The 16,947-nt window shown below is 42.4% G+C and overlaps 1 protein-coding gene across 1 annotated transcript; it reads left to right on the top strand.

Moving 5' to 3' along the window:
* The first annotated feature begins 1,123 nt into the window (after nucleotides 1-1,123).
* On the top strand, nucleotides 1,124-2,062 carry LOC101028009 (olfactory receptor 2A12-like). The gene has a single exon (XM_003937055.3). It carries the CDS (start codon nucleotides 1,124-1,126, stop codon nucleotides 2,060-2,062), a length of 939 nt encoding a protein of 312 aa, XP_003937104.3.
* The last annotated feature ends 14,885 nt before the right edge of the window (nucleotides 2,063-16,947 follow it).

Here is a 16,947-nt window from a genome sequence, read left to right as displayed (position 1 = left end):
AGACAAATTGGTGCCAGGAAGAGTAACACTGAGAGCATCAAGATAGCTCCATTTCCTAAGTGCTGATGACGCATATGACATCTCTTCAAGGAGGCGGCCCTTTCCCTGTTCCCGTGGAGAAACTGAAGCTCAGAGAGACAGAGCTAGGGGTCAGCAAGAAGCCAAAAATGTTAACAGAATGTTGGCTTTTGTGGGGAGAAGGAACAGAGGGTAGACATATGGGGCAGTGAAAATTGATGCTGGGCATCAAGGATGGTGGAGTGACTTCTCAGGATGTCTGCTTGCATGGCTTGGACCTGAATACCAGTCTTGTGTATGGAGAGTCATGCAGAAATTCAGTTAAGATGTATTGGACACATAGCACATGTTAGGCCTTCTTGTGTGATAATTTCCATGCCAAAATATCATTCAATCTTCACAGCAAACCTGTAACAGAGAGACAATTATTCTCATTTTGCACTTGCGAAAGCAGTCTCCAAGAGGCGAGGGGAAGGGTAAATGACTTATTCAAGGTCATTGAGTCAGCAAATTACGCAGGCTGGATTTAGAAGTCAGTGTTCTTTCTAATACACTGTGGCCTGAGATGGGATGGCTGAGTAGTCAGAGAGCTGTCCTGGCCTGTAGACAGACTGAAGGTAAAGTGGTTAAAAAAAAAAATAGGTATCTTCGAAGGATAATGTGGGCATTCTCATTGTCACAAGCCTCTGAAATTTTCCAACTTGCATAGAGTCAATATACCAATATTTATCTCAAAATTCCTAGTGACATGAAGGAAACCCAAGTGCCTCATTAAGGAGAGGAATCTGCTAAGGGGAATTAGAGACCAGCTGGCCCAATGTTTTCATTTCACAGCTGAAGAATCTGAGGCTGAGCCAGGTACTTGTTGGAGGTTTGGAGGTACAGCCGGTTCTAGATGTGACTCCTCTTCATAAAATCTCCTGGGAGTGGTGGCGGTGACAAGAGCAGGTAAAATGAGCTGTGTTGTTGGGATTATCACAGTGCTTCATCTGAAGTGGACATTGACCAGTACCCAACCCCACCAGTGACCCCAGCTCGAGAGCAAACCTCAGCTAGTTCCCTGTCTGGATTGGTGCCTTTCTTTTTCATTAAGAGGTGGAGCATAATGCAAGAGCCCAACCAGTCCTTTGTTACTGAATTCATCCTTCTAGGATTCCCCCTTGGCCCCAGGACCACTCCTCTGCTCTTCTCGGCCTTTCTGATGATCTACCTGTTGATTATTCTGGGCAATGGCTTGATTGCCATCCTCATCTGTCTGGATTCGCACCTTCACACTCCCATGTATTTCTTTATTGGCATCTTGTCCCTGTTGGACCTTGGCTACGCTACCACAACTGTGCCCCAGATGTTGGCACATCTGGCCAGTGAGAAGAAGACAATCCCTTTCACGAGCTGTGTGGCCCAAATGTACATTTTCTTGGTGCTAGGCATCACTGAGTCCTGGCTCTTTGCCATGATGTCTATAGACAGGTATGTGGCCATCTGCCACCCACTCAGGTACAAGGTCATCATGAGCTCGTGGGTCTGTGGGGTGATGGTGATTGTTTGTGGACTCTGGGGTGTCACCTCTGCCCTTGTCTACACCATGTTTGCCATGCATCTGCCCTACTGTGGCCCCAACAGAATCAACCACTTCTTCTGTGAAGTCCCTGCAGTCTTAAAGCTAGCTTGTGCGGACACCTCAGTCAATGATCGAGTAGATTGCATTCTTGGTTTCAGTGTCATCCTGATCCCACTGTCCCTCATTCTTATAATTTATGTCAACATTTTCATTGCCATCTTAAAGATCCATTCAGCACAGGGGCGGCTAAAGGCGTTCGCCACCTGTGCCTCCCATATCACTGTGGTCACCATGTTCTCTGTGCCAGCCATGGTCATGTACATGAAGCCTGGCTCTCAGGCCTCCCCGGAAGAGGACAAGAAGCTGGCTCTGTTCTACAATGTCATCTCTGCCTTCCTCAACCCCATCATCTACAGCCTCTGGAACAAGGATGTGAAGAGGGCTTTCCTCAAGGTGACACGCTGGGGCACGACCCCAGAATAAGTCCCTGGAATGATAGCTGGGGGTCGGAGAAATAAGATTCATGGTGCACAGTCACTGTTCCAAACACTCACCACATGACCAGCAGCACCAGTGGAAGCTCTCGCTCAGCTCCCAACCTCAACTCCACACAGGTCCGTGGAAGACAGCTCACTCTGGCAGACCAGACACTGTAATGTCTTCCAGGTACACCAGGCACAGTGCTAAGGCATTTTCCATGAACTATTTCAATTCATCATCATGACAATCCTTTGGAATAAGTACTATTATTATCACTGGTTTCTAGAAGAAGATATAAGTACACAAAACTTAGATAACATGCCCTTCGGGTACATAGTACGTGTGTATTTAAATAATAAAACAACTTGCCCAATGTCACTCTGCTAATTAGCAGATTTGGGACTGGAACCCAGGCCTGATTCCAGTGACTGTGCTCTTAACCATTATCCTGTCCTTGATGTAAAGTAATGGGTCCATGGTAAGTGCTCAGTGAAAGTGCAATCTATTCCTGCCCCATTACCCACTGTAATGCCATTTCAAGTGATGCACGCTGACTGGAAGAGAAGCACATTTGAGAAAGATAATTTAAGAACTCTTCATGTGTTCTGTACGTAATTTCTCCTGCTTTCTATTTAACTTTGTTAATTTCAGTTAACAAATTGCCAAAGAGAGGATTACGGCTGTGGTGGAGTGGACAACCTGGGTAGAAGTCCTCAAGAAATAAGATCTTAGCCGGGCGCGGTGGCTCAAGCCTTGTAATCCCAGCACTTTGGGAGGCTGAGGCGAGTGGATCACGAGGTCGAGAGATCGAGACCATCCTGGTCAACATGGTGAAACCCCGTCTCTACTAAAAATACAAAAAACTAGCTGGGCATGGTGGCGCGTGCCTGTAATCCCAGCTACTTAGGAGGCTGAGGCAGGAGAATTGCCTGAACCCAGGAGGCGGAGGTTGCGGTGAGCCGAGATCGCGCCATTGCACTCCAGCCTGGGTAACAAGAGTGAAACTCCGTCTCAAAAAAAAAAAAAAAGAAAGAAGATCTTAAGAGTAGTTCTGAGAGAGAAAGTGATAGAGAAACCAGTGGACTGAAAATTCATCCTTACAATAAACTCACTCTCATATGATTGGCATAACTTCACGGAGTCATTAATTCAGTATTTATTAACCCCTGCCTGTAGGAGGGAGATTCCATAAGCACCAAGGCAGGAGCAAAAAGCTTCAGCCTACTTCCACACAAATAATGAAGAAGAAACTAACTAGAAATATAACTATAGTAGTTATTAGTTATTTATATGCGATCTTAGCTATTCATAGGTGATCTTAATTCTTTTACTAATGCCTCTCAGGTCGGAAGTGTGAACCTGGGGTGATATTGTGAAATGAATGACACTAAGGCCAGATGCTCTAAGCCCTCTGTCACGCCCGCATAAGGGCTGCTGGAGGGTGCCTTGGCTGTGTGGCAGCGCCAGAGCTGGGAAAGCGCCCACTGTTTAGCCAGGCAGGGAAAGAGACGTCCAAAATAGCTGAGACGTCTCCTTCCCTGGAGGAGTTAGGAGAAAACTCCACTTCTCCAAGCTCTTGTGGTAAGGCTTGACAGCTGTCAGGTGGGCCCGCAGACATCCGGGGGCTTAACTGTCTCTGTGTGATGCTGTGCTTCAGTGGTCACGTTCCATGTCTACTCTTATGTTCTGCTTCTGCACCTGGTTCCTTTTTTCTTAGAAAAGATAATCAGTAATAGTAATATAAATCTCAATGTTTTAGTTCTTTCTTGATAAGTATGGAAAAAGTACTGATGCATTATGTTCCTTACCTCATTTTGGGTGCCAGAAATTCCTGAGCCCCTACCTGAATGACATGTGATATACTTGACCCTATTACTGCCATGCCCTATCTACCCTGCCCTCCAGTCTCCTACCAGCAAGACCACACCCTACCTACATTGCCCCTAGATTTGCAACTCAATGAAAGTGAGAGCGTCCTAGCATTCAGGGCCACTGCTGACCTCTGCGATTTGGGTAGCAGTGGACCTCTGGGCCCAAACTCTCTTTTCTCAATCTCCGTGTCTTGTGTCTTTTATTTCTACAATTTCTCATCTCTGCACCAGCTAAGAGGGGCTCACTGAACCCTGTAGGGCTGGACCCTATACCTACCCATACCCTGTACTAAGAATTGAAGAAAGGTAAAACATTGTTTTCCATCTTTAAGGAATTCCACAAACAAGAGTGTGTACCAGTGTAGGTATGAGAAATCATAGAAGCACCTTCAAGGAAGACTTTTATTATTAGGATTTTATCAAGAGGAGAAAACAGGATAGAGAATTATAATCAGAGGAGTAATTTAATAATAGTAGTAAATAGTAGTAAAAATGAATGATGTTTATTACTACAGTATTACATACATCTAAAATCTCATTTAATCTTCAGGAAAGACTTCAAAGTATGTATTATTTTTCCAGTTTTACAGATGATAAATTGGAGGTTTGTTAAGGTTAACAACTGTCTAGTTTTTGCTGTTGGTTAGTGGCAGGGCTGAACTTGAATTTTCTTTGACCACAGAACCTGTACTGCCTCCTTGATACAGTCTGCCTCATAGACCACACCTTTGTGAAAGTGTCTGGAGTACTTGGAGTATGAGAATGAAATGCTTTGTCTTGAGCTGCAGTCAGTAAGCTTTCTTGTAAAGGACCAGATAGTAAACATCTTTGGCTTTGTGGGACACATACAGTCTCTATCACAACTTCTCAACTCTTGTTGGAGGGCAAAAGCAGACAAAGACATAATGAATAACATTTTCAACCATATCAAAATTCAAAACCATTCCTAGCTAGAAACCCATATAAAAACATGAAAATTGAGCAGGTCTTGCTGAGGAGGCAGAAGAGTAACCCTTTCTAGGTACCAAGCATAGCCCCCAAGGGAGCACCATATTTGCAAAAATAAGACAGTAGAAACTTTAAATTTTCATTACAGTTGACCAATACGTTATTTTAGTCTTACTTGGTTCCCATCACTGCCATATTACTTTGTTTTGACTCTTGATTCTGCTGTGAGGTTACGTACCTACTGAGAAGTCACCCCTAAAGTTATAAATTCTCTGAATCTTCATGTCATTCAGTTTTAGAAATTAAGGATGTTTGTTGTACATGGGACTTATAAGTCATCCAGCCTAACTTTACATCCAAAATAATGATAGTATTTCTGAATCATATGGCCCTGTAGCTTCTTCTTGGACCCTTCTAAAAGTGGAGAGCTCATTTTCTCACTCTCCTCTGAGAGATAATGCCTCTCAGCAAAATGTTCCATTATTAGACAGTGTGAATCAGTAGGGGTATTTTTTTATTTTTGTAATTGAGTTTAAGGCTTGCCTCCCTGAAACTTTTACAAATCATTTGCGATTTTTCCCTCTGGAAACATACAATACACATGTCTCCCTTTTTTGCATGACAAAGTTGGAAATATGTGATGGGATCTCTAAAGTTCTTTGTAAGTCTCCATGCTCAAATTTCTCAGTCTCTTTTCTCTTCTTTAAATAACATGGTTTAATGGGTCGCTTATTGATAAGCTCTCTTCTCTGGATAGACAAACTCTAGTTTGTCATTTTTCCTTTTGAATTGTAGGTACAAGAATCAAAAATAGTACTTTGAGCACCATTGCACTCTTTGCCTAACTTTAATTAAATCACACTTTCATTAGTTGTAAGATGCAGTTAGGAATGGATATTGACTTTTTTGGATTATGGAATGACTATGGAAAATGCATTTAAATGGCATGGGCCAGTCCCTGTTTAGAAATCTAGTAAGAGCTATATAAATCCAAGGAAAGGCCTCAAAATGAGGTCCGCACAATGTAAGCTGCATATGAAGGTTCAGCACCAAGGATAGCTCCGCCACAAGAAATGCCAGCGCTTATTCATACAACGTGTATTTATCCAGTGTGCACTGTCCTAGCATCTGGTAACACAATGAATCAAAAAGACAGAACCCCTCTATTCTTGTGAGGGAAAGTGATAATTTTGAACCTATATAGCACATTGGAAAATGCTAAATGCTATCTTTATGAAATATTAAATGGGAGGTATAGGAAGTGTGAGATCTTTCCATATACAGAATGGTCAGAAAAGACATCTTCCCTAAGACGACATTTGAGCAAACACTTGAGGGAGGTGAGAATATGAACCATAAAGATATCTTGGAAAAGGGAATTTCCAGCAGTGGTAACAGTAAGTGCAAAAGCTCTGAAACAAGAGCAAGTCTTGTGTGAGGAGCAACAAAAGACTGCATAGGGAACAGGTAGTGAGGCAGGAGAATCGGGTCTGGAGGCAGGGAACCTAAAGCCGATTCTTGCTGGCTTCCTAGAACTAAATCAAAAGGAGGGTGTTTCAAAAGGAGTAGCTGCTGATCCTTCTGTTACTTCCCCACCTCTCCATGCGGAAGTAACAGAAGGATCAGCAGCTACCCCTTTTGCAACGCCCGCCCACTTTGCACTTCCTGGCAGAGGAAAAATGAAAAGTATCTCTGATCTGTCCCCTCCCACAACCAACCAGACTGGTTGCAGGTCTAGTCTTCATTTGTATAGGGGTGTAACGCTGTAACTTCACTTCAACTTCTGATTGGTCACTCCCACAACCAATCAGATCAGTCGGGAGGGCAGTACTTTATTTACATAGGGCGTAACCAAGTAACCAGTGAGAAAGCTCTAGAGGCATTTAAACGCTAGAAAGTTCTGTAACCAGGACTCTTGAGCCATCTGCTCTAGCCAACTCCTGCTCTGTGAAGTGTATTAATACTTTGAGTTCAACAAATCTGTGCTTTTTTTTGCTTCATTCTTTGTTGCTTTGTTTGTGAGTTTTGTCCAATACTTTGTTCAAAACCCCAAGAACCTGGACGACTCATAGTCAAGACTCTCTATGGGTAACAATAGGGTGAGAAGTGAGAGGTAGGAGGTGAGGGCAGGGAGATGACTCATCAGGACTTTAGCTTTTCTTGATGATACAAAAAGCCATGGAGGGTTTTGATAAGAGAATTTACATTTTCTGGCCTATATTTAACAGGATCACTCTAGTAACTGTGCTAAGAATAGACTGTGAGGAAAGACAGTTGACGCTATGGGACTATTAGGAGGATATTGCAATATTTCTGACAAGAGGACAATTTGGACTGGTGGCAATAATGGAGATGGAGAGGTGATTTTTTCCTGGGATATATCTTTGAGAAGAAACAAATTAATATTTGCTGATGTATTGCATGGGAGTGGTGGGTATAGAAGCAAGAGAAAAGTTCAAAAGACTCTGACGTGCCTTTTTTCATTTTAGCCACTTCCAGGGATAAAACTGCCATTAACTGAGCTGAGGAAGACTGTAAGAGGAGCAGGTTTATAGGGGAAGACCAAAAATTTGATTTTAGAAAATTTTGTTTAACTCTCCTGTTAGATATTCCAGTGGAGATAGGTATCAAGTAGGTAGCTGAATAGATGAGTTCAAAGAAAAGATCTAGGATGGAGATATAGTTCATATTTATCAGCACATAATTAGCATTCAATGCCTAGGTTTTATCCAAATTAGAGTGAGAATTCAAATTCCGATCCTGCCAATTCTTATACTATTGCATACTGCCTCTAACATGAGCATGAAATCATTTTCCTCATCCATCTGAGCTGGAGTCCTGCCCCTGACTTTATGAGTTGTTATTTTAATCCAAATTCATAGCTATCAGGCTTTCACTTTATGCATAATATTTCAGATATTGAAATTCTGATCCAAGATTTGAGGGTTTTCTATGAAAAAACCTGACACTCTACAATGCTATGCAATATGTACTTTCTGTCCTCTAAAATTGTGACTACACAAGTCACTTCTCTCAAACAGTGTCACCTAAAGTGGGTCTATATGGTGTTTTGTCCTGCTAAACCCTACATGAAATTTTATGGTGTGAGAGACAGACTTCAGCTTAATGTGGTGGTAAGAACATGGGACTTGGAGTTTGAATCCTAGGTCTATCACATGCTATAATATCTGCCTGACCTTGGATAGCTGAATTTGAAATTTTCTTTTAGGGAAATGAAAATAGTGGAACTGGCCTCCATGGGTTGTGGTAATAATCTAAAGGGATCACATTTATTAAAACATTTTATACATGACCATTCCTTCTCTGGGATCTGGAAAATGTGGCATACGCAGAGACAGAACTCTGTTATAGCCAGTTAAGGACCAGGAGAAGGATAAAGAAAAAAGGACTGGTCAGTAACATGTCCTGTTGTCCGGGCTGCCAACCTAGGATCAAGGACTGAGTTCAGATCAGACTGAAGATCCATTCTCACCCACCATTCAGCTCTACCCTGTGAACAACATGGCTATGGAAGATTCCTTACTAAGTTTTACAAAAAGCTTCCAGACATGCAGTGATATGGTTTGGCTGTGTCCCCACCCAGATCTCATCTTGAATTCCCATGTGTCATGGGAGGGACCCGGTGGGAGGTAACTGAATCATGGGAGCAAGTCTTTCCCTTGCTGTTCTTGTGATAGTGAATAAGTCTCATGAGATATGATGGTTTTAAAAAGAGGAGTTCCCCGCCGGGCACGGTGGCTCAAGCCTGTAATCCCAGCACTTTGGGAGGCTGAGGCGGGTGGATCACGAGGTTGAGAGATCGAGACCATCCTGGTCAACATGGTGAAACCCCGTCTCTACTAAAAATACAAAAAATTAGCTGGGCATGGTGGTGCATGCCTGTAATCCCAGCTACTCAGAAGGCTGAGGCAGGAGAATTGCCTGAACCCAGGAGGCGGAGGTTGCGGTGAGCCGAGATCGCGCCATTGCACTCCAGCCTGGGTAACAAGAGCAAAACTCCATCTCGAAAAAAAAAAAAAGAAAGAAAGACATATAAAAATGAAGGCTCCCGGCCAGGCACGGTGGCTCACATTTATAATCCCAGTACTTTGGAAGGCCAAGGCAGGTGGATCACCTGAGGTCAGGAGTTTGAGACCAGCCTGGTCAACATTGTGAAACCTCATATCTACTAAAAATATAAAATTAGCCGGGCATAGCGGTGCGTGCCTGTAGTCCCAGCTACTCAGGAGGCTGAGACGGGAGAATTGCTTGAACCTGGGAGGCGGAAATTGCAGTGAGCCACGATTACACTGTTGCACTCCAGACTGGGCAACAAGAGTGAAACTCTGTCCCAAAAAAATAAAAAATCGGCTGGGCGCAGTGGCTCACACCTGTAATCCTAGCACTTTGGGAGGCCGAGGTGGGTGGATCACCTGAGGTCAGGAGTTCAAGACCAGCCTGACTATCATGGTGAAACCCCATCTTAAAAAATAGAAAAAAAGAGCCGGGCGCGGTGGCTCAAGCCTGTAATCCCAGCACTTTGGGAGGCCGAGGCGGGTGGATCACGAGGTTGAGAGATCGAGACCATCCTGGTCAACATGGTGAAACCCCGTCTCTACTAAAAGTGCAAAAAATTAGCTGGGCATGGTGGCACGTGCCTGTAATCCCAGCTACTCAGGAGGCTGAGGCAGGAGAATTGCCTGAGCCCAGGAGGCGGAGGTTGCGGTGAGCCGAGATCGTGCCATTGCACTCCAGCCTGGGTAACAAGGGCGAAACTCCATCTCAAAAAAAAAAAAAAAAAAAAAAAAAGAAAAAAAGATGAAAAATAAATTTTTAAAAAATTAAAAAGGAAGAGGAAAATAACTCCATATGTGAAGAAAGTAAGACATGTTTTTGGTAAATAAAGCTATGAAGTGTGAAAGATGAGTTTTTTAGTAAGGAAAGTCTAAAGGTGTTTGAATATTTTGTTTTGTTTAGGAGGATCCACAGGAGTTTGCCTTCACATAGGACAGATACCATCATGCATTTACAGGCTTCATGTTTACAGTCACAAAATTCACATTTCTCCAGGGCTATGGTAATTCTTCTCTCCATCATAATAGAATAAAAGGGTCTTGAACTGTTTGACCGCCCCACAGATCACCACTTCGATGATGTCAGGTTAACGGGACCTAGTGAGCAGGAAGTGGCAAGAACTCTGAAGGCCTTGGTAAGATGCACGTGCCTCAGAGGGCAAGGGATGACTCCTACAAAGTCCAACATCTTTCAATGAAAAAATATTTCGCAAAGTTAGAAGTAGAAGGGATTTGTCTTAATGTGATAAAAAGCTATAAGAAAAAAATCCTATAGTGCATTATACAGACTTAGCATAGAATTTTAGATGCATTCCAGTAAGATCAAGAACAAGGAAAAACATGCCTGTTATCCCAGCTGGATACCATGATGCTAGGAGTCCTGGCCAATAAAACAAGAAAAATTATAAATGTAAAAATGGGAAGGAAAAAAACCTGTTATTAATATTCACAGATGATATGAGCATACACAGAAAATCCAAAATAATCAAGAGACTAAAACCCATACAAGAGTTAAGGAAAGTGTCCATATATAAGATCAGTTGGCTAAAAAAATCTGTGATATTTCTTCCAAAAGTGGATAACCTGAATCTAATCATTAGGAAGCATCAGGTAAGCCAAAATTAAACAACATTCTAAAAATAAAGTGGCTTGTGGTGATGGGCAGAAGATGTCCATGTCCTGATCCTTGGAACCCATGAATATATTAGATTACATGACAAACAGGAACAGAGATTGCAAACGGAATGCAAGTTGCCAGTCGGCTGACTGTGAGATGGGGAGCATATCCTGGATTATCCTGAGGGAGCACCTAACGTAATCACAAGAGTCCAAATAAATGGAAGACAAAGACAAAAGAGGGAGAACCAGATAGATGGCAGCATAAAGTTGCTGGCTTTGAAAATGGAAGACTTGAGTCAAGGAAAGGAGGTGGCCTCTAGAAGACAGGAATGGATTCTCCTCTAGAGCCTTCAGGAGTATAGCCCTGCCAGCACCTGATTTGAGACCACTGAGACTCACTTCAGACTTTACACCTTCAGAACTGTAAGATAATTAGTGTCATTTTAAGCCACTAACTTTGTAATAATTTGTTACAGCAGCAATAGAAGTTAAGGTACTAGCGTCTCCAAACACATCAAATGTTTTATGAAAAAAAAAAAAAAAAGATCAGTCCAGGTGCAGTGGCTCACGCCTGTAATCCCAGCACTTTGGGAGGCCAAGGCAGTTGGATCATGAGGTCAGGAGTTTAAGACCAGCCTGGCTAACCCTGTCTCTACTGAAAATACAAAAATTAGCCAGGTGTAGTGGCTTGAGCCTCTAATCTCAGCTATTCAAGAGGCTGAGGCAGGAGAATTGCTTGAACCAGGGAGGCAGAGGTTGCAGTGAGCAGAGATTGTGCCACTGTACTCCAGCCTGGACAACAGAGCAAGACTCCGTCTCGGAAAAAAAAAAAAAAAAAAAAAGGCTAAAGAGACATGACAACTGGAATCAATATTTGAATAAAAATCTTCTTTTGCTATAGAAAACTGTGTTAGAACAACTGGAGATACCTGAACAAGGTCTGTAGATTACAAAATAGTAGGTATTAATGTTAATTTCCTGGTTTTGATCATTATATTGAGGTTTTTAAGATAATGTTCTTATTTGGGGCCTATATATACACTGAAATATTTAGGAGTAAAGGAGCATCATTTCTGTAACTTACTCTTGAAAATTCAGAAAAAGTACATACACACACACACACACCCAACAGACACACACACACACACACACACACACACACACAGACAGAGAGAGAGAGAGAGAGAGAAAGAGAAAGAGAGAGAGAGATGTGTAAACTGCTCATTGGGTTTTTGTATTATTATAGCTTTGTTTCGACTTTTCTCTAAGACTAACATTATGAAAAAATTAAGGTAAAAGACAATGCTTTCAGTCCAAGTTGCAGCAAAACAAAGACAAAAAAACCCAGACTACTTAGATTTGCAGACATCTGGATTTATTTCTAATAACTGGAGGAATGTCTACTTTCAGTAGGAGAATTCCAAAGTTTTATTGCATACATAAGCCTTCTATATTAAATATTGACACCGGTAATCTAAGATAGGTTAACTTTTAGGGGTCAAGTTGTTCATAACATTTCCAGATATCAGTGCTATATTTCACTTTCATATAGAGACAATTTGCTTCTATTTCAGGTTTTGTCCAGTTACGTTCATTCTTGTATCTGGCTATAAATATTTTATATCAATTTTTATCTAATAGTAAAATCACAATGTAGCAAGATAATTTTCAAGAATACAGTCTGTTAATCGGTTTTGCCTACTTAGATGTCTCTTCCGTTTCAAGAATCCTTCACACTTAATACTAAAGATTCTCAGACATACCTTCATCATTCATTGAATTTCAACTGTATGCTTTGTAGGATTCATTGCTCACCACTGTCTCCAGGACTATTCAGCTTCTCTGTCTTGAGTCTCAATTCCTGTAATTCATGATATGAGATATACAGATGACAAATGGAAACATGGAAACATGTCCAACTTCACAAGTGAAGAACTGCAGACTGATATGGTTTGGATGTGTGGCCCCGCCCAAATCTCTTGATGAATTGTAATCCCTAGTGTTGTAGGTGGGGCCTGGTGGGAGGTGATTGGAGCATGGGGGTGGTTTCTCATTAATAGTTTAGCACCATCTTCCTAGTGCTGTTCTCCTGATAGAGTTCTCATGAGATCTGGTTGTTGAAAAGTGTGTGGCACCTGCGCCCTCTCTCTCTTCCTCCTGCTCCAGTCATGTAAGACATACCTGCTTCCCCTTCACCTTCTGCCATGATTGTGTAATAAGTTCCCTGAGGTCTCCCCAGAAGCAGAAGGCACTATGCTTCCTGTACAGCCTGCAGAATTATGGGCCAATTAAACCTTTTATTTATTTATTTATTTATTTATTTATTTGTTTGTTTGTTTTCTGAGACGGAGTTTCTCTCTCGTTGCTCAGGCTGGAGTGCAATGGTGCGATCTCAGCTCACTGCAACCTCTGCCTCCCGGGTTCAAGCAATTCTCCTGCCTCAGCCTCCTGAGTAACTGGGATTACAGGCGCCTGCCACCACACTCAGCGAATTTTGTATTTTTAGTAGAAACAGGGTTTCACCATGTTGGTCAGGCTGGTCTCGAACTCCTGAGCTCAGGTAGTCCACCCACCTTGGCCTCCCAAAGTGCTGGGATTACAGGTGTGAGGCACCATGATGAGCCTATACCTCATTTTTCTTTTTTTTTTTTTTTTTTTTTTGAGACGGAGTTTTGCTCTTGTTACCCAGGCTGGAGTGCAATGGCGTGATCTCGGCTCACCGCAACCTCCACCTCCTGGGTTCAGGCAATTCTCCTGCCTCAGCCTCCTGAGTAGCTGGGATTACAGGCACATGCCACCATGCCCCGCTAATTTTTTGTAATTTTAGTAGAGATGGGGTTTCACCATGTTGACCAGGATGGTCTCGATCTCTCGACCTCGTGATCCACCCGCCTCGGCCTCCCAAAGTGCTGGGATTACAAGCTTGAGCCACCGCGCCCGGCCTATACCTCATTTCTTTATAAATTACCTAGTCTTAGGCATTTCTCTTTTTTTTTTTTTTTTTTTTTGGCAGGGGGCGCCAACAATATGGATCAGACATTTTTTTTTTTTTTTTTTTGCTTTTTTTTTTTTGAGATGGAGTTTCGCTCTGTCACACAAGCTAGAGTGTATTGGCATGATCTCCACTCACTGCAACCTCCACCTCCCAGGTTCAGGCAATTCTCCTGCCTTGGCCTCCCAAGTAGCTGGAATTACAGCCACATCCCACCACGCCCAGCTTTTTGTATTTTTATTAGAGATGGGGTTTCACCATGTAGGCCAGGTTGGTCTCAAACTCCTGACCTCAAGTGATCCACCCACCTCCGCCTCCCAACTTGCTGGGATTACAGGCGTGAGCCACCAGGCCCAGCCAGAATTTCTTTACAGCAGTGCAAGAATGGACTAATACACAGACTTAAACAATAAGATGTTATTTTCCATTCATTAATTTGGCTCTTTGTGTTTTCTTCAAGGTAATAGCAAAGTTGGCAAAGATGAAGAGAAAAGGCTATCTTTGTGGCTATTGGTGGGAGTGTAGATGGATCTATTTTGGGAAAACAATTTGGGTTTATATTTAAAAAGCCTTAAAAGTATATACACCCTATGTAGTGGGTGTTATTTTTGTCTGTCTTGCAACTATTCTTTCTTAATCTCACAATAGCATCTTAATTTCCTTTGAGGAAATATAGACTTGCTGGGATTGCTTATCAAACTGCCTCCTCCCTTAGCCAAGAGGAGGGCATATGACCCAAGAGAAGTTAATCATATTCTCTTTCCTGAGAATTTGAATCTTGGGATTACAGAGTGAGAAGTTAATAGATGTTAGTAGTAGTAGCAGCAGCAGCACTATTATTATGACTAATATCTACTGGCTTCTCACTCTGTCTTAGGCACTATCTTGAGTATTTTATATCCTTATACACAGCTGTATAAGTAAGGTACTATTATTATCCTTAATTGCAGATGGGGATAATAATGGTAACCCAGCCAGGCACAGTGGCTCACTCCTGTAATCCCAGCACTTTGGGAGGCCGAGGTGGGTGGATCACCTGAGGTCTCGAGTTCGAGACCAGCCTGACCGACATGGTGAAACCCCATCTCTACTAAAAACACAAAACTTAGCTGGGCATGGTGGTGGGTGCCTAATCCCAGCTACTTGGGAAGCTGAGGCAGGAGAATCACTTGAATCTGGGAGGCAGAGGTTGCGGTGAGCCAAAATTGTGCCACTGCACTCCAGCCTATGTGACAGAGCAAGACTCCGTCTCAAAAAAAAAAAAATAAAAATAAAATAATAATGGTGGCACAAAGATTAATAACCCTTGAGGATACCTTAATGATACTATGTTAGTTATTCACTGCTGCAAAACAGATTACCCTAAAACTCAGTGGCTGAAAATAACACATATTTATTACCTCACAGTTTTGTAGGTCATGAATTCTGGAGTTCTTAGCGATAGTTCTGGCCCAGGGTCTCTTATGAGATTCTACTAAAGCTGTCGGCCAAGCCACAGTCATCTGCAGTCCCAGGTTGACTGAGACAAGAGGATGGACTCAGATGGTCCACTCATGTGGCTGGTGGCAGGACTCGGTTCCTCACCACCTAGGCCTCCCCCGGGGCTGCTTTACTGTCTTCATGACATGGCAGCAACAGGTGATCAAAGGCAGAGGAAGGTGGAAGCCACAATGTTTTCTATGGCCTAGCCTCCGGAGTCTCACACTCTCATTTCCAGCACATTTTATTCAGTAGGAATCAGTCACTAGGTATAGTTCACACTCACCTATAGGGAACTAGATTCCATCTCCTGAAGGCAGGAATATAGAAATATTTGTGGACATCTTTTGAAACTACAGGTGGAATATTCCTCATTATCTGAAATGCTTGAGACCAGAAGTATTTCAGTTTTTGGATCTGGATGTTTTTTGCAGATTTTGGAATATTTGTATATACATAATAGGCTATCTTTTGAATAGGACCCAAGTCGAAGCATGAAATGTATGTTTCATAGATACCTTATACACATAGCCTGAATGTAATTTTATACAATATTTTAAATAATATATGCAACCCATCACATGAAGTCAGGTGTGAAATTCCTACTTGTGGGAGCTCAAAAAGTCTCAGGCTTTGGAGCATTTTAGATTTTGGATTTTCAGAGTAGGGGTGTTCAACCCGTACCACTAACACCATCCATTGGTTCTGTTACATAGATGAGCCGATTTTCTCTGGTTCCCATCTTATCTATAGATTCGTTCAGTCTTTTCTTCGATTCTTTGAATTACATTCCCCTAAAAAAAAAAAGAAAAAAAAAAATCTCTCCTTTTAATCTTAAGCTATTTCTGTTGCTTTGAACAACAACAACAAAAACAAAACGGAACAAAACAAAAAGTACCCACTTTTCGGCCAGTCGCTGCCCTTCTAGAGTTCTGTCTTTGCCCAGGTCCCTTATAAAAGAGAACTTGAGGCAAATTTTACAGGCTAAATCCTTCTTGGAAAGTACGATCCCAGAGCAACAAGAGTGAGAGGGAAAGAGAAGTGAAGCAGGGGAAAAAGAAAGCAATACAAGATGGTGTAACACTGAATGTCACACGAAGGCCCAGGCAGCTAGTGGCCGTGGAGACCAGCTTACCAACAGTCTGTACTGAATGCTACACTCTGAAACACACCCTGGTGGTGGTAGGAGGTGAGGCATGGACAGTGGGGGAGGGGCGGGGACAGGGCTCTCCATTGAACAAAAGGTGGGGCACTGAGCACATCTCAGGAGGCAGCTAAACTGGGTTTGACAAAACCCACCCCTGGCATCACTCAGATCTGTTCATGTCCTCTTATGAGATGTGGCTGTCACATCCATATTGGAAAAGGGGACACTGCTAGTCCATGACATGCAACGTTAATGCTGTTACTTAAATTATGACCTATAACTGGCTATAATCAAGGGCCTATCGATGACAAGGCTAGTAATAAGTAGCTTAATCCAAAGTCTTCTAAAGTCTAGAACTTTTTGAGCTCTGACATGATGCCACGAGAGGACAATTTCACACCTGACCTCACATGATGGTTTGCTTATATTATTTAAAATACTGTGTAAAATTACCTTAATAAACTACTTATTACTAAGTAGCTATAGTAATCAAACGTTACCATAGAAATTTCAGTGCTGTTTCTTGGTTGGCAAAAAAAAGAAGGGATAAAAAAATAGATTTAAAGGCTGGGCGTGGTGGCTTATGCCTGTAATCCCAGTACTTTGGGAGGCCGGGAGTGTGGATCACAAGGTCAGGAGTTCAAGATCAGCTTGGTCAAAATGGTGAAACCCTGTCTCTACTAAAAAATATACAAAAATTAGCCAGGCATGGTGGCACACACCTGTAAACCCAACTATTCAGGAGGCTGAGGTAGAGA

The sequence above is a fragment of the Saimiri boliviensis genome, chromosome 11 (assembly GCF_048565385.1).
Source record: "Saimiri boliviensis isolate mSaiBol1 chromosome 11, mSaiBol1.pri, whole genome shotgun sequence".
NCBI lineage: Eukaryota > Metazoa > Chordata > Mammalia > Primates > Cebidae > Saimiri > Saimiri boliviensis.
This window is presented reverse-complemented; position numbering and strand designations above follow the sequence as displayed.

Coding starts and splice junctions, on each gene's coding strand:
- LOC101028009 (XM_003937055.3), top strand. CDS start 1,124: ATGCAAGAGCCCAACCAGTCCTTTGTTACTGAATTCATCCTTCTAGGA.